This window comes from Fringilla coelebs (assembly GCF_963513975.1).
Source record: "Fringilla coelebs genome assembly, chromosome: 6".
Classification (NCBI taxonomy): domain Eukaryota; kingdom Metazoa; phylum Chordata; class Aves; order Passeriformes; family Fringillidae; genus Fringilla; species Fringilla coelebs.
The window spans coordinates 18,001,460-18,020,000 of NC_140034.1; the positions used below are offsets into that span (position 1 = coordinate 18,001,460).

At 38.7% G+C, this 18,541-nt stretch overlaps 1 protein-coding gene across 4 annotated transcripts in view; it reads left to right on the forward strand.

The window, feature by feature from the left end:
- PTPN21 (protein tyrosine phosphatase non-receptor type 21) overlaps positions 1-17,887 on the forward strand; it is a 44,025-nt gene extending 26,138 nt beyond the window's left edge. For 2 of the 4 annotated variants that reach the window (XM_084207021.1, XM_084207022.1), the window contains 7 exons: positions 1,652-3,117; positions 5,392-5,529; positions 7,848-8,069; positions 9,211-9,339; positions 9,655-9,889; positions 10,494-10,654; positions 11,465-17,887. In XM_084207021.1, the coding sequence (XP_084063147.1) occupies positions 1,652-3,117; positions 5,392-5,529; positions 7,848-8,069; positions 9,211-9,339; positions 9,655-9,889; positions 10,494-10,654; positions 11,465-11,593 (2,480 nt within the window). In that variant the 3' untranslated portion in view covers positions 11,594-17,887. Of the gene's footprint in view, positions 1-1,651; positions 3,118-5,391; positions 5,530-7,824; positions 8,070-9,210; positions 9,340-9,654; positions 9,890-10,493; positions 10,655-11,464 lie in introns of those variants that run through there. The other 2 variants (XR_014616205.1, XM_084207023.1) reach the window with 2 other exon arrangements.
- The last annotated feature ends 654 nt before the right edge of the window (positions 17,888-18,541 follow it).

An 18,541-nucleotide genomic window follows, 5' to 3' on the forward strand; every position in this document is an offset into this window, starting at 1 on the left:
TTTTTCTCCAGGCTAAACAACCCCAGTTTCCTCCACTGTTCCTCCTCCATATCCTCTCCTATGGGAGATGAGCAATTCTACTTAGGATAGCATGCACAGCAACTGTAGATTGAGGTGTCTTGTGTGAGTTTAAGCTGACCATTGCTTTTCTTGGTCCATGTATCAAACTGGCATGTTATGGCATTGTGAGATCCTTGTCAATATTGGCCTTAAAAGCTGCAAAGGGATTGCCCCAAGACAATTCACACAACAAAAAAAATTAAAAAAAACAAATCCAGAATGCAGGAAGAGAGACATTTGTCTAAGTTTGCTAGACTACAAAGTGTTGAGGAATTCAAAGGGTAAAGAAGTTTGCAGATTAGGGACTTGGTATATATTTGATTGAAACAAAGAAAGAAAAAAACTCAAGCAAACCCTAACTAATATTCTCAAGCAATGTAGACTCCTTATCTTAGCACTTTACAGCAGAGCCATGGCTGCTTGTTCTCATTATTTTGATTGCTACACAGTATCTTTAATTAACAAAGTTGCTGCCCCGAAGGGCTGAATCTAATCTTTTGCAAAGTCTTCTCAAGTTTGATAGGAACCTTCTAGACCTACAAATCTGCTGGATAAATAGTACTATAAAAGGCCAGCTCACTGGGAAGGGAATAAACACATTTTCTTTCAAAACAGAGTTACACAGATCTGAATGAAATACAGGTATTCAGCTACATTCAGAATGTAACTGAATTCTTTGCAGTTTAGTATTGTAAACACCTTCAAGCTGGGTACTTGCTACTACAAGTGTCCTATATTTGAACAATTTTTCATAAAATAATTTTTAGTTTTCAGCAAATTCATTAACACATGTGTGGCAATTATTTTGGTGAAGCCAAACAGTTAAATCATGAAGGCATCTACAGCAATGACTGAATCTGGAGTCTGGCAAATTGTACATCCAATGAAGTAATAATTAAAATGAATAAATATGCCTTGGATGTATAAACAGTTGGAACATTTTCTTTACAGTGTAGGTATTTATACATGTGAACAATATATGGTGGTAGTTTAGACTGCCTCCAAAATTTCTGGAGAAAAGTTAATTTTTTTTGTGAGGTCTTGTGGTGCTATATCTACATATGTCCTGAAGGAGTAGAAGAGAGAAGAGCAAGGGGTTTTGTTTGCTTATTATGGGGCTGTTCTTAGGGCTTTGGTGGTATTTTTGTTTTGGTTTGGTTTTTTGATGTGGTTTTTTTTCCTTTCCTTCTTTGCAGTTCAAACTGATTACATTAGTGCAAATCCTAGTGTAGACATTAATTTTTTCAGTGGTGTGGCTTAAGGTTGATATGGACTTTGTGTATCTTGGACTGAAACTTAGGAAGCCTATGCTAAAGAGAAGAAAGTAATTCATAAACAGATGGTGTTTTCTCATAGGGATTTACATGATTGAAATAAATATAATGCATTATTCTGGTGTATATACCTTGGGTATCAACAACAACTGAAAAGCTGGGATTTTGGTTTGGGTTTTTTTCCTTCCCATTTCAATACATAGCTAAAAATAACAGAGGTTTTAAAAATCTCAAACATTGCCTTAGCTACATCTTAATAGAGAATAACTTTGTTTGATGTCCTGGACATAAAGATTGTTCTTAAACTTTGCTTTCAGATAACCTCTTTGTGAGCAATCAGAACGGATACTACTGTCACTCTCAGACTAGCTTGGACAGAGCCCCTCACGACTACAGTGGTCGGATCCGCAATGGGAGTGTCTATAGCGCGCACAGCACAAACTCCTTGAACAATCCACAGCACTACTTGCAGCCATCCCCCATGTCCTCTAACCCAAGCATTACTGGAAGTGATGTGCTCAGAACTGATTATGTCCCATCACACAGACATAGTGCACTAATACCACCTTCTTACCGTCCCACGCCAGACTATGAGACTGTGATGAGACAGCTCAACAGGGGCATGGTGCACACAGACAGGCAGAGTCATTCAATGAGAAATCTTAACATCAGCAACACGTATGCTTACAGCAGGCCTGATGCCTTAGTTTACAGTCAGCCTGAAATTCGAGAGCATGCCCACTTTGCTGCCCCACAGTCCAACCATTATCCATTTAACCTGAACTACAGCTTCCATAGCCAATCCCCCTACCCCTATCCTGCTGAAAAGCGCCCAGTCGTTGGGGCAGTCAGTGTGCCTGAGTTGACGAACGCGCAGCTCCAGTCTCAGGATTACCCAGCACCCAATATAATGAAGACTCAAGTCTATAGACCGCCTCCCCCATACCCGTACCCCAGGCCTGCAAACAGTACTCCAGACCTTTCCCGGCACATCTACATCAGCAGCAGCAACCCAGATCTCATCACGAGGCGAGTGCACCACTCTGTGCAGACGTTTCAGGAAGACAGCCTGCCTGTGGCTCATTCTCTTCAGGAGGTCAGTGAACCTCTGACATTGGCACGCCATGCTCAGCTGCAGAAAAGGAACAGTATTGAAATAGCAGGCTTGACTCCCAGCTTTGAAGGAATAAGAATTAAAGAGAGGACTATGTCAGCTTCTGCAGCAGATGTGGCTCTTCCAAGAGTTATCTCAGAAGGATCACAGCCCAACATTCTGATGGAGAGAACGAAGCAAAAAGAAGGTGAGCAAGAAGAATGCATGAACTGTGATCACAAGAAAACCCTTTCAGATGCCACTATGCTGATTCACAGTAGTGAGGAAGAAGAAGAATTTGAAGAAGAGAATAAGGCCAGTACAAGTCTCTCTCCTCTCCCTGAAGATCAAACCCAACTTTCATCTGTTATGGGAGGTTATTCTCATGATTCAGTACTAAACTACCCTTATAGCTCTGTTGCTTCATCTGCTGGCCCTTTGCATATTCTTGAGCCTAAATTACATATCACAGAGGCAGAAAAGAGAATGAAAGATATGAGCCCTGTTCATTTACTAGTAGAAAGCCAGGTACAGAGAAGAGGGGAAGGACTGCTTACTCCATCTATGTCAGAATCTGATCTTACAACATCAGGGAGATACAGAGTAAGGAAAGATTCAGTAAAGAAGAGACCTGTGTCTGATCTTTTGTCTGGGAAGAAGAATATTGTCGAAGGCCTTCCCCCTCTAGGTGTAAGTGGATACTATTTGTCTTGTTTTGGGTTGTCTGTAGCAGTTGATTGTTGTTTTTGTTTGAGGTTGGGGTTCTTTTAGTCAGTCTGAGATGCTTTTAAAATATTTGAATTAAGCTACCTTAAGCTTGACCTTCATATTTCTATGTTTCCCTGGTTAACTTTGCTTAGCTATCTTTTATCCCCTTCTCTGCCATGTCTGAGTTCTGTTTGTTTAGCCTACCCACACAAATCCAGCTGTGCAGCGTCCATCCATCTGAAAACCTAACCTGGCTAGGAACTTTAGAAGGACCTAATTTAAAATCAGTTCTAGATCCCTATTCTGCCCTACTTCTTATCTGGAGCAGAAGCAACTCTTTCCATTCAACTTTCTTATCTTTCTTTCACTGAAAAATGATATGTAGCTGAAATGTTTACTTTAAAAAAAATTTGTTTACCTGCTTCTTCTGACCTAAGAGGGAACTTGACGCCTTAAGGAATAAATTCTTTCCTTGCATTTTCTTCTTTACTTCATGCCTTCCTTTTTTCATATCCTCTCCCTTTTGCCTTCTTTTCAAGCTGTTTTTATCTCACTGAAGGTATTTCTTGCTTGCCATATCTCTTTCTCCTACTCCAATCTTAGGACACTGTAAACAGTGGAAAACTGCAAGTTTCATCTTTCCCATAATTCCCACCTCATAGAAACATCAAGGTCTGTGTGGAATGCATAATTTCACTGTCAATCCTTAGTGCCCACTTTGCTTTAAAATTTTGTTCAGTTTTATGTAGTGGCAGATTTCAGGTGCTAATAGAGGAAGACCATTTTATATTATTATTTTGCCTTTTAAAATTCATTGATACCTGAATTAGTGTCAAATAGCTTTCTGCACAAATTAAACTGTAGGGGAACTGCTATATAACTTGTACTGCTGTGGTAACAGCAGATACTGCAAAAACTAATCTGTGCAAAAGCTATGTATTGAAATAGTTACTGCTCTCACAAGTTTTTGTCTGTCAGATGTGCTATACATGGAGCTGAACACAATGAAATGAACCTCCATCAGCTTAAATTAATTTTATTATTGTGTATGTTTTTCTAAATTTTTTTCTTCTGTTTTTTGAATGCGGATGTAGGGGAAAAAAGGGGTACCTTCCTCCTTGTGTTCACATTTAGATAGGTACTTAGTATTTGTTCTCCAAAAGATACATTTTTAGACAGTAATGTGTCGACCAAAATCATACACTGCTTTTCCTTTTGACAGTAGTTATGACATTTTTCTGTCAACCTTTAAATTAAATTAATATTACAACTTTTTCATTGGAAGTGTTTGTAACATAGTTTCTGGTTCAGAAACATTAAAGTGTTGTTGCATAATACAGAACATTGCCTTTCTGTATTCACAATTGAGATGAATATCGCAGTTACAAAGCTGGCCCCAACCAATGCTTGCACATTTTGCTTTTCAATGAACTTTAATTGTTGTGTTTGTGTTCACTTCACTTTTAGATGCAGTCTCATCCTCCTAGCTTTGTCTTCCAATTTGTTACCACCATTTAATTTTTGAAAGCATTGATTATCATTCAGGCAGCATATGTACTCATATTTTGAGTGTATTTTTGTTAACAATTAAACCTGGCAATGGCAGGAATGATGAAGTTTCCTCTTATCCTTTTTAAAAGAATAATTTGAACTGATTCTTTCATAGAAATCCCCCTTTCATTTTTTTCATCAAATAGTAATGGATGGTAATTCCATAATTTAGATTCATGGCCCAGTCCAGAACTCAAATCTGTCTGCTGTGCTGTGTTCATGTTTTGTATGTGTAGTTTGTGCAACCTTAGTAAAACATTTAGCTGTGTCCAAATATCTTAAAGGTATATGGTCATTGCCTGATTGTAGGGAAGAAAAGTGCCTGCAATCTGAATAGTCTAGTAAGGAATCCTTGTTATGTATTTTTGGGTTTGGGAAATGATTCCTGGTCTGTTCAAGAATGTTAAGTATCTGCAGTTGCCACCTCACACCCTCGGTGGTGAGCTTTGTAGAGAACAATATTTGTCATTCTCATGCAGTTTCATTAACCTGTCTGGAATGAAGACAGACCTGTGTTGTGTCCTTGGAGGAATGTAGTCCCACCACCCTAATCTCTCACTGCAGTGCTTATCAAAGAAAAAGGTCAGAGCTGTTCACAGAAGGGGCCAGAGAAGTATCTGTTGCTTAGTTGAACTCATCTGTTTTCTGCTTTATAAATTCTCAGATATTTAAGAATAATTACAAGTTTTAGGTTTTCTTTTGCAGGGTATGAAAAAGAATAAAAATGATGCCAAAAAAATGGGGCCTCTGAAGCTAGCTGCCCTAAATGGACTGGCGTTGACTAGGATGCCTCTGCCAGATGAGGGGAAGGAAGAATCAACGAGAGCAACAAACGATGAACGAGTATGTTGAAGTTTTTTAATCCTTGATTTACACTAGCAATTTTTCAAAATTACATGATTATGAATGGTACATTTTATTGACTGTAAAATGCTTCTTATTAAGGCAACTCAAATGCTGAGATTGGAAACAAAATAAAAATATTCCAGATTGACATGTTATTGCTAGAAGTAATGGGTGTAACTCAGATTTTTCTTTAACATGACAGTGATTCAGCTATAGTTTACCCTTTGAACATACAAGAAGTGAATTAACTACTACCTACTGATATATTTTTGTGCAACTCATCCTGTTTTCTCTCTTAGGTTTGGGTTTTCCAGAGTGAAAAGGTGTGAAATTTAAAATTCTGAGTGTGAGACTGATTTTATTTACAATTATTAGTAATTCATATGGTGTTTAGAGTAAGTTTTGCAGTTAAATTGCATCCCCAGAATACAACTTATGTAGATTGTATTTATCTGTTTTGTTCAGTAGAGCCCATAAAATATAGATGGAACTTGTTTGATCTGCTGAAATTTTTAACTCAGTAAAGGATGTCAGATCAATGAAAGGCCATCAGGTTCTAGAGTTTGAGGATCACTCTTTAAGAAATATAAGACTCCATCCAGCTTGTGTCAGGATAAAAAGCATGAGTAAATCTGCTTCAGCCTGTCTCATGTCTCATTAAAGAAGTGCAGGAAAGTGAAATACAGTCAATATTCACGCTGTGACAGGCTATGAAGAACAGTGCTGCCATCACACATCTGACCAGGGAGCAACTAGATACACCAAATTGCACAGTGATTATTGCCCATTCTGCAAACAGTGGTCTTTATGGAATCTGATTCTGAGCATGGTTGGGCATCCTCAGCTCAGTTTAGTTTCTAGTGACTAGGAATCTAATCTAGGGATTAGAACCTGAAGGATAGTCCTGCTCTCACCAGGTGCAGTTTAAATGAACAGACCAAGAAAATTAATTGCAAATTGCTCAGTAATAAATGTGTTGAACTACATATACATTGCTTAAGATGCTAAGGGACAAAAATTAGCATTGTGTTACTGAGATACAGGTTTAGAATCCTGTGCTGGTTATTTCCTCTTACCTAGAGCCATCATCTCTTTCTGGGTTGACCCTTACTGGATTCAGCTGTGTTTATATTCAGCTAGCTCTGCCCAAAGTGTTGTGGCAAAGAAGAAACCATGAAGTCAAGCTCTAACAAAGTCATGTCACTACACTTTCTCTTCAGGCAGAGGTAGAATGAATACCGTGAAACAGGAGTAGTTCCTAAAACAGCTGAGAAGAGGCAATGCACAGTAGGCATGTGACATAAAAGGAAGCCCAGAGTGCAGGCATTTTAGAAGATAAGTTTTGTGTTGATTCAGTGCCTGTCTCATTGCTCAGCTTTATGCTGTTGTCAGTTTAAATATGTGAGTTTAGCCTAAAGATAATAAATGAGTTTGTGCAGTTGATGTATTGTTGTGCAAATTGCATATGAGGGAAGTTTACACCTTCCTCTGTAACATTTGGCATACTTACTTGATATAAGACACTTCTATGACCTGATACCACAGAGCAGTTGCTGTAAGAATCTGGGGACATGTGACATAGATGAAATTTTCTGGCTGAAATCTTACATATTATTCCTCCTTATTGTTGGCAAAGCAATGCAGAAATTCCAGAAGTGTCTTATGATTTAGAAACAACTTGGTTTCGAAAGAATTAAGGGGAGGAGGGAATAGTTATTAAATAAAAATGATTGCATTATACTATTAGAAAAAAATTCTGGGTTTATACCTTAATTGCAGCAAGTTTCTAAGGCAGCTTTCCTGCTGTAAGCAAAATTTTGTTTTTCTCCATCCAAACAACTGAGTTTGTGAGGTTTTTTATTATTATTTTGGGGGTTATTATAAGGTTAAAGGAGACCTTTCAAATGATGTCAGCTAGCTGCTATATTGAGCAGGTGGATCAAAGGTATTTGAAGCAGTATGCAGTGTGGCATAGCTGTCTGGTTGGTCAATGTTCTTTCTCCCTAGATGGGCTGTCTTTACAGAAACTGTGAAGTAATTTTTTCTTTACCAGCAGTATCCAAATAAATCTTTGTGACCTAGTGAAGTATAACAGGCTGCTTAGTTTTCACTTGAACAAAATTCCTGCTGGTTAGGATTGCCTCTAATTTATTCTGGTATGCTTGGGGAAACATTAATAGCTGGAAAAGCATTGAAGAAGTATGGTGGAGAAGAAAATACATACATTTCATCCTTCGTGAGTTCTCTGTTCAAAGAGACAATTTAATTTACACTCAGAATGTGACTCTGCAGGCTGTCTGTGTCCTGTGTTGCAGTGCAGAGCCCTGGAGCAGCGGCTGGAGCAGGGGATGGTGTTCACGGAGTACGAGCGCATCCAGAAGAAAAGGCTGCTGGATGGAGAGTGCTCCATAGCTCGGCTGCCGGAGAACACCGAGAGGAACCGCTTCCAGGACGTCCTTCCTTATGATGATACCAGAGTGGAGCTGGTCCCAACCAAAGAAAATAACACAGGTTACATCAATGCATCTCATATCAAGGTGAGAGAAATGGCCTCGGAGGAAAATTTCCCAGTTCACGTGCTAAGTGAAAATGCATTTGGCTATCAGTTTTTGGTTTGGTGAGATCAGTGACAATCCCTCCATCTCTCTCTCTTTTCTTCTCCAGAGCTTTCTTTGGGGAAAGCAGGAACCTGTTTTCCTAATCACCTAGAATAATGGAGGGTTAATTATTGGAGGGATCTTCTGCATTTTGCTTCTGTGTTGATTCGATCTACTGTTGCTTTTCTGCGTTCCCTCTGTGGGGATTGCTGCTAACAGAAGGCATGTCCATTCTGCCCAGAGCTAAGGAGGCAAATAGGTTTAAAGCAAACTGGGATTGTCTGCAATGACTGTGATATTTTTGAGCTGCAGTGACAATCATAGTTTCTTCCTTTTCTGTACTCTCAGACTGTATCCACAATGGGCAGGAAGCTATCTCCTAGATTAGGCTTTTTTGGATGGTTAGAGCCAGAGCCGGGGGAAACTGGCTCTTTCAAAACCTTCAGCTGCCTTCTTTCCCCATCCTTAACTCTTTAAGCTCTGTTTAAAAGAACTTGAAGAGTGTCTTCAAGAACCTTGAAAGCAGTTCTTTTTTCAGTACATTTATCTGCTCTAAGTGCAAGTACAGTTGGCTTGATGCTTTTTCTGAAAAGAGTTGAGATTGTCGAAGCAGCACTTGTGTTGCTGCCTTTTTAAATAAATCTGTTTGTATACTGATATGGTATCATAGTTTCTCTGCTTTATTCACAAATGTTGACCCTTCTCAAGCAAGATAATATTGTTTCAGGAAATAACAACTAGTGCTGTAATATTTACATCACCAGAGTATGAAAGCTTCTCTAAACTTGAATTTGCTAAAATACATTAAATTCACAAAGGAGAAATACAATTTTCTTTTCTTAGTTTTACATGATGCTTGTGACATAAAAACCATTTTTTTAGCTATGAGTCTGACAATTGTGTCTGTTCTGCATCTAATGTGACAAGATGCAGCTAAAAAATAGGGCAGATATAACTCACAATGGGCTCCTGATTCTGTGGTGTTGCAGTATTTTTCATTTTGTGCACCTTCAAATGGCAGACGTTAGAACTAGGGAGAGGGTTTCCAATAATTACTAATCTAATGTCTTTGTTTTTACAGATCTCTGTTGGTGGCATAGAGTGGGATTACATTGCCACGCAGGGCCCTTTGCAGAACACATGTCAGGATTTCTGGCAGATGGTCTGGGAACAAGGGATTGCGATCATAGCTATGGTGACGGCAGAGGAAGTGAGTATAAATTGAGTCAGGTTCCTCCCAGAAATTCCACAATGATATTTTTTATAATCTGTTAGAGGAGGGGGATGTTTGCTCCAACAACTAGACCGATTGAAGAGAAGTTTCTAGTGACCCCTTTCTGTCTTGATTCCTTTGGCAGAAAAATGGATTTGCAAACTCTTTCTACTGGGAACTTGGTTTTCCCAGTAAGAGGCTGTAACATGTTAGTGCTGCTTAGTAGAGGAGAGATACAGTTGTTACTACAGGAACATTAGCTATGTATGAATGTTCTTAGGTTTCTTGTTAAGCAAGTGTTCTACTTTTAAGGAAAGTGGGAGAGAAAAAAGCTTCAGATACTGGCCACGTCTTGGTTCAAGACACAACACAGTGACGTATGGAAGATTTAAGATAACCACGCGATTCCGTACCGACTCAGGCTGCTACGCAACTACAGGTTTGAAGATTAAACATCTTCTCACAGGACAGGAGAGAACGGTTTGGCATTTGCAGTACACTGACTGGCCAGAGCATGGCTGTCCAGAAGATTTAAAGGGATTTTTATGTAAGTTGTATTTAATAGCTTTGTTTTGGGGTGTGGTTTGTGCTGTTCTATTAATACCTTCTGAAATGCCTGTTATATATGAAGTAACTTTTGACAAGTAAGCCAAGCATTCCATTCCATTGTAAAAGGTTTCTTCACACCAGCAAGACATACTGAATTATATTTTTTGCAGGAATATACCAGTTTATTAAAGTGACTCCTTCTGTCTAAAGCAAATAATTTACCAGAAGTCCACATAGAATAAAACATAATTGCACCCCATACTAGGCTTTTGAGTGTGTTGCAGCAGTAGCTGTCTTTAGTAGGAATAGGAGAACAAGGCAAGGAAATCCTTACAAACGCTAGATGATCCTTGTAGATCTGTATTGCTACGGTTGGGGTATGACTTCTGCATCTAATGTGACAAGATGCAGCTAAAAAATGGGGCAGATATAACTCACAATGGGCTCCTACCTCTGTGCTGTGGCAGTCTTTTTTCATTTTGTGCACCTTCAAGTGGCTGACGTTAGAACTGGGGAGGGGCTTTGTGATTTGCACAATGTACCCTTTTTCTGATGTGGTTCATCTCCTAACTGACTGGTTCCTGTCCCGTTGCACGCGGCAGCGTACCTGGAGGAGATCCAGTCGGTGCGGCGCCACACCAACAGCACCGCCGAGCCCCGGAGCCCCAACCCGCCGCTGCTGGTGCACTGCAGCGCCGGCGTGGGACGCACCGGGGTGGTCATCCTGGCAGAGATCATGATCGCCTGCCTGGAACACAACGAGGTGAGCTCCTCCTCTTCCTTGTGCTTTAAATCGTGTTAGCTACTGGAGGAGGCAATAACCTGCCTGGAATGTGTTATGGATGTTCATCTGTTGGGAGAGGCCTTACAACTGCGCTTGAAATGGCTCTTGGGAATTCAACAGAAGTTAATAATCTTCTAGAGCTGCCCACGTGCACACCAGGCACTGGAATGCTCATTTGGATTCTTGACTCCCTAAGATGTTGAGTCATTGAATGGAGCAAGGTATGCCCTAGGCCACTGAGCATATTTCAGGATTTCATCGTGACTTTACTGCTCTTTGCCTTTATTAGAATCGATAATATTCGAGAACATGCTTTGTAGCCAGTCTCTGTACTTGTTATTATTTTGTTCCTAAGTGCAGTGTATTTACAGTATCAGTCTCAGTAGTGGTAGTTTAATAGAATAAAATCAGTCCTATCAATTTCTAGCCAGAAGTGGACAGCTGTAAAATGTTCATTAATAATATAATATGTCAACTGAAATGCAACAAACTTATTGTTTCATTGTGCATCCCTCTCCTAACACTGTAACAGATTTTTTCAGCCATTAGATCTGTGAAGCACAATACCCCATGAGTTAGGTAACTTTACCATAATTCATATTTCCCAGATGATGAGTAGTGTAGGGCAGTCCATACTGCACACAGGGGCAATGACTTGTCAGAGCTGAAATCAGAACAGCTGACTCTGTCCTTAGACACTAAGGTACTGCTCTGAACCTCCTGCTGGGAAAATGCAAGCCAGTTTCCCTGCTCACCAGTCACTTGTAATGTTTTGTTCCCTTCTTCCAGATGCTGGACATCCCACGAGTGCTGGATATGTTGAGGCAGCAGAGAATGATGATGGTGCAGACTCTTTCACAGTACACTTTCGTCTATGGAGTTCTCATTCAGTTTCTCAAAAGTTCTAGACTTATCTAACCCCTGCCACTTCCTAAGAGACTCTGCAAGAGTTGACAGAAAGAAAATTGGAGTTGTCCAGACCTGCTCTCACTGGTGTTTTCCTCATTTGATGAATCACAGAGTTACCATTTAGGGCTGCCATGGGAATGGTAAATGCGAGTCAGTGTAACAGTCTCTGCACAGCAGGATCTTCTCTGGACTGAATTCTTCCCACATTCAGCCACAGCCACATTAAGGAATGATTTTACTTGTACTGGTCTGTAGTACTTGCACACGTTCTTTAGAGTGGTGTTACTCTGAGCAAAACAAGCATCTTATGGACTGGAGGTATATAGTACACATTTACTGACATCATGTTTTGAAACATAATTGTTTACTGTGCAAAAGCTAAAATGTGTAGGTGCACATGGGGTCAGAAACCTGCCCCTTGGGAATGTCAAGGTCTTATGCAGTTTGATTCTGCTTTCAATTTTATATTTACAACAATACATCTATATTATTTTAAATGAACATTTGGTTTCCTCTGGCTTACTTAGCAAAATTAGCAGCTCTTAGATATTTTAAGCTGTTGCTTTAAGAACAGTTATTTTTATATTCAGGATTTTTAAATTTAAAAGAAAATGAATGGCCACAACAGAAAACTTTTTAAAAATAACTATTTTCAGAGGAGAAGTCTGACAATGTTTGAACCAACTTTTCAAAAATCATGCAGAAAGTCCTAGGGAAGCTGTTGGTAGTTAGCTGCAGTGCTATGTACTAGAACAGACAAGTCAAAGATAATGGTAACTGTTGATAACTTTCATTTGAGAGGAGGCATGTTTACCTGCAATGGGCAGGGAAAAATATTTTAAGTATCTGTGAGGTTATTGGAAACAAATGGATGAGAGAAAGTACATATTCAGTATTATTCATATATTTAGAGGACAGTTTGATTTTACTGGCTGAAATCAAAGTGGATGCAAATGTTTTAAGCACTTTTTTTGCTCTATTATTTATGTAGCTAAATATAGAGACTATAATCATGCATTGTTTCATTTGGCAATATACCATTACTAACCTGTTATTTTAAGAAGAGCTTTTTAAGTTGATGAAGTGAGAGAACCAAAATGGGAGTAGGAAGGTGCAGAGTGGTGAAGTGGAAATGATTGTCTGAAGCGTAATGGAGGAGGTGTGGCAGCTATGATTGCTGGTTTACACGGTGCAAAGATGACCTTAAAAAAATGTTAATGTTCCCAGCCAAGAAAGCCAGTAAAGCATTGGATTCTGTAGAATCCTCCAGATTATTTTGTTAGTGCTAGAGCAAATTTTGCTAATGCTGTGCAGCATTGCAATGAAGAACATTTGAGAAATTGCAGAAAAAAGCTCTTAGAGGAAGCACTGGAGATGGGGGTAATTTAGTAGCTGTGTCAGGGCTGTGGCATGGACCTGAAGTGGGCAGGTACAGCCTACTGGTCAAATGATGATATCCCTAAATAACCCTCTGTGGTTTTCAGTGGGGACAGTGTGGTTTTAGCTGCCTTTCCAAGTGTTTTTAGATGCTGAGTTGAAAATCCCTATTCCAAATGGAGCAATGTTTTTTTGATATCTGGTTTAATTTTAAAAAACCCTGTATAGTAGACCAGTCTGCAGGCATGGTTAAGTGTACATTTCCCTTGATACCTGCTTAGTGAAAGGAAATGAAACTAAAAGTCAGGTTTATTAGTGCTGAAATTATTTTTCTGAGCTCTAACAAGGGTTTGAAACTATTAAACCCCCTTCAAAACAGTAGTTTTGTTCCAGGACATGAATTAAGAATTATAAATATGTTGCCTCAATTTCCTTTGTAATAAGCTGCTTCCATGAAGTTAAACATATGGTCCAAATGACATTGAGATAATATGTCATTTTATACAAAAGATATTACTTTTAGGTACACGATATTGATCTGGTGCTTTCAGGTCTGCTTGGAAGCAGTCTGATTTGTTGTACTCTCAGTATAAGTTAGATTGCATATTTCAGACTAGGGAAAAGAAATGTTGTTCTTATATAAAATGCCTAGGAATTGTTAATTGCCAAGCATAAAACTGGAAGTCCAGAGGAAAACAGTTGCTGAAGACAGATTCTTTATACATAAACCTTGCAAACATACCAATTTTACATATCTATGTTGACAGAAGTATTGAAAGAAGCAAACATACTTAGCTATTTTTAACATACTCAATTTTGAAAACATTGTTGATTTTTGCCACAGTTCACTTCTATCTGCAGAAATGTTACTGAATGGGAGGGCAGGCTCTAAAATGTAGCTTGTACCTTTTCCATTTCTTAACTTTGCCCTGTGATCTTCGTCACCTGACAGATGCAGTTTTAATGACATGATGGACAGCCAGAACCTCAAGCAGCAGTTTCTGAGGCAGAACATCAGCTGTGAGGCATTAAAAGGAACAGTAATAACAAGCAATTTAATTCAGTATTTATGGGATTATCTGAGGTGGGTGAGGAAATGTTTGTCTTTTGGCTTATTTTTCTGTTTAGCTACAAGAAGTTGTGTTCACCTTTAGAGGTGGCTCTGCTCAAACCTGGTAGTCACAGTCTTGGTTTTTTCAGTGTATCACTGCTACCTCCTCCCCTTCAGCTTCCAGTTCTGTCCATCAGCAGTCTGGTTTTGCAGTGATAGACTTGACCTTATTAGACTTGACTTTATGTGAGTTCTTCTACTGAACACCGTAGGATTGCTTTTGTTTGTAAGCATATGGCTCTGAGTGGGCATTGAAAATGAGCAGTTTCTCTTTTGGATACCAAATGAAATTAAACTTCACAACCTTCTTAAAAAATTATTTTTAAACCATTGTTTAGATTTTCAGTTAGACAATTCAGTTTTTAGCACTTTTGTTCTGAGCCTTGAAAAGGGATGCATTTTTTACATGTAGTTGTGCTGGGTGCTTCATGAAGTTTTGGATGTTATAACAATATCCACTGTCCAAATCCAGTCAGAGTGTGAGTCAGAGGTGGATTTATTTGTCAAAAATCTTAAAATTTCTCTAAAAGCCTGTCCAATTTTGCCAAATGTGTATCTCTTTTTATGGGGATGAAATCAGATGATTAAGCAAGATTTGAACAGAGATTGTTTAGTAAGAAAAGTTGTATGAAGAATTCTTGCAGCAAATAGCAAAGATGATGCTGATCTCTAGGGATGTCAGAGCTCTCAGGGACAAATAAAGGTGCTATATACTGTCAAGAGACAGATTTGATGCTCTTTTGTTGACTAGGTGGAAGATGCTTTCTAGGATCAAATTATATGAAGAGACAGGAGAAGAACACACAAACTGTAGTAAGGACATCTGTGTGTTTGGTTTCTTTCTCGGTTGCTCTGATGAGAGGTTTTTTTTCACCAGTGAATCTTTGTAGTTTTGGGCTAAAACCTCTTCTCTAAGAAGCTGTCAGAGATCCATTACAGAGATGTCACTGACTTAGCTAGGTTAGCTTTAGGCTGCAGTCCTTCCTGGCCCTGTTTGGTGAGGGAGGAGCTCTGAGATGCACAGGGGAGTTTTGCACAGCCTCTGCAGCCTGCACAGCAGTGCTCTCCTTTTCTGCTGTCCCCCAGGAAGAGCAGGAAAAGTTTTATGCCTTATATTTGGAATACCTTTCACACAAAGTGCAGGATGCTATGGTTTATATGTAGAAATACTTTGAATTAAAAGAAGGTGACCAAGGCAGTGTTCCTGTATTCCTAAGGATGAAAAGCTGCTCTAAGTTATCACCAACATTTAGAAAAAAAGTAAGATGCAGTAATAACAAATAAAAGTAAAATAAATTTTTACTGAAGTCGAAAAGATTCTTGGCATTTTACATTTGGCTTCTCTTGTAATCCTGTGTATCTCTTTTTGAAGTGGGCAACACTTGGAGCAATTTTCTCCAAAATGGCTCTTCTAAATTTAATAAGTAAGACTGAGGCTGCTGCTCTAGCTGCTGCTACACATTTTGTGTTGGAGCAGCTGTTAAAGTTGAGTGGCTCATAGATTTTGATGGCTTCTGGACCAAACACGGAAACTGCAGGGTTGTTTATCATAGCTGTGTAATGAAACCTCAGTTTTAATATCAATAGGATTACAAAATCCCTGGGGTTTAAAAACAGTGAACCCATCACTTTATTTCAATAGTTCAAATTATCAATTGAAAAGAATCGATGCTTCAGTTGCTAAGAACTCAGTGCTTTAATGTTTAGGGTTGTTTTTTTTCTGATAGTGCAAAGTCATGGAAAGCCAGAGTCCAGCCCTGCAAGATGCAAAATTCCTGCAGTTCTTCATGATATTGTAGGAATTAACATGGGCTTACTGCCAATGAAAGCTGGAGCCCTTGAAGCATGAATACTCACATCTGCTTTAAATTTCAATACAGATTACAAGAATTAACCAAAAGAATGCAGCAGGAATGTGCATACAGGAAAGTACAGCATTCAAAGGAAAAGTAGATGAGAGTTCAAAAGAAATTCTCTTGTGCAAGTACAAAATTTTGGACATAGAGAAGGAGGATGTGAGGAGTGGCAGAAGGCATTTGGAGGAGGATTTGGAATGTTTTGTATCCAAAGTAGAGCTGCTAGCAGGTTTTGAGTCATATGGTATGTTTTTCATGGCATGGTAGGGTAAGTGGATGTAGTCATAGGTGTTATTTTTACTGGCTTTTTAAAATGTGATTTTTTTAAACTCCAAATACTTTTTCAGAGGCTCTTTTATTTTTACATATCTTCCTTTCCAAATGTATTGAATGCAATCTGTCAGCTTAATTTCTGTTTACTCATTAAAGGTCAGATTTTTCAAACTACAGTCTCTGGTTTTACAGATACAGAATGCAGGGGGAATAGGCATACTTGCAATTTTGCAGTGATAATTTCTAATGGATGCAGGTGAGATGATTCAAAATTCTAACTATGTTTTGAATGTAGCCAGGTGTTTACAGTTGGTGTGAGTTGCACCAAGTTAAGGCTGGGCTAACAATGAGACTCTTGAAGTGGAATTTAATGTTCTTAGAAGTTCTGTTGCAGTGCAACGTTTGCAACACTGTGACATTAAAACAGTGTAACACCGTGCTAAAGGTAAGGGAAAAAAAATCTTAAACTGCTGTTGCAAATGTGTCTGTAAAAAGAAAAGTTAAAGTAAAAAAAAATTCTTAGTATGATCTTGCTTGGGACCAGCTAACTTGGTGCACTCTGTTGGCATCACATGTTACTTTAAGGTCTAACTGGGCTGAGAAAAAAGGATTTGTTAACTTCAATGAGCATTTCAAAAAACTGTTGCTAAATAGCCTTTGGTTCTATTCTTTGCTATTTTCCACATCATGCTGTGTTTAGTGGTGAAGAATAACCTCCAGGGTGTTTGTTTTGTTGAAGTCTGTTCTTCAGCTTTACTTAGTGAACGGAGATAGAAATCAAATGTAAGGACTCTAATGAACAGAGTTTACAACAGATCCAGCCTGTGGCAAGTCAAAGGGCAAAACTGCAGATACTGTAATGTTCTTTTGGTTCAGATATGCAGCAATCAAAACTACCAAATTATTAATTTTATGAGCAGCTTCAGAAGGTGCCTAACTTTTTATAAAGGGAATTAAATGCTGTTTTTCCATTTGGAAATATTTAGGTGAAATTAGGAGGCTTTCTTTTAACATACTTTGAAGACATTGCAAATGCCATTAATTTTTAGAATGGCAGGAGATTTGATGGAGAAAACCCCTGTAAAATCCTCCAGTCTGTCACCTTGCTAATGCTGAATAATTCTGACAGACAAGGTGTGTATGCTCTTTACAAAGATAATTGCTTAAGTTGCTTTGAAATACCCAAGTTATCTGTCCTCTGTGGCTTTTCTGGGGGCACTTGGATGGAAATTTAAGAGGACTTACCTGGCAAATCAGCAAGTATGTACACTCCTGCACACTGCTGAAATCTTCTTTCATTAAAGGCAAGCGGGTGTTTGAAATCCCATCGGCAGTTTTGTAGGATTGAGTCCTTAGTGTCAGAGGAACACAGGATCTGGCTCCATTTCCTTCAGTTTTCACTTGAGCCAATATGCAAGGATTTAAATGGGACTTTGTTTAAAAGTAGCAAACATGAAGTATTATTTTCTAGTACTAAGCTAGTGGTTAACATGTTTATTTTTTGCTGTCTTGCCACCAATACTGTAAAAATGTATAATCAAACCAGCTTTAATTCTTGTAAAACTGAAATTGGTTTGTAAAACAATGTATAAATTGTGTTTCATAGACAGAAAAGCTTGTATTACTGAATGTAATATATGTGAAATGAATATATTATAGTCTATTTTTGCCATGGAAATAAATATTTGAAGCAATTATGAGTTTTTATATTTCCATTATTAAAGGAAAAATGCAAGAACTTACTGTTCATGTGTAATCCTAAGCTGGGACTTTGCCTTCAGTTCACAAAGGTGTGATCCCTCTTCTGATGTGCTGCAAGTACTGGGTATAAAATTTGTGTCAAGTACTAATAGGTGTCATCTTTGTGGCAGGAAAATCTTGTGCCTGCTTCTCTATCATATTTTTTCACAATGTTTTGCATTTTCTAAAGCTGTTTTTGGTACTGAACTTCAGTTTCCCTCTAACATTTAAGTGTAGGAGGGATTAAAAACCTTTGAAAGTTGGAGAACCCTTTCCAAAAGCATGTGAGAGAAGAAACAGTTGATTGCATGCTTACTATGATTGGTGCTGCTGCCAACAACAAGCACTGAAGTTATTTTCATTCTAGAATTGGCATTGAGTTAAAAGGGAGGTGATGCAGCAGCTTGCTCTACACACCCGGTGCAGGATGAGGCTTTGTGAGGTGAATACAAGAATTGCACACTGGACATTACAGCTTCACACTGGATAAGTGCATTTCCCTTGTCTTTGCTAAATGTCTAGAGTCTTGTCCACCTAGCTCCATCTGAAACAATCAAGCTTTTAACTAAATTTTGTCTTCTAGGTGCACTCAGTTTAATT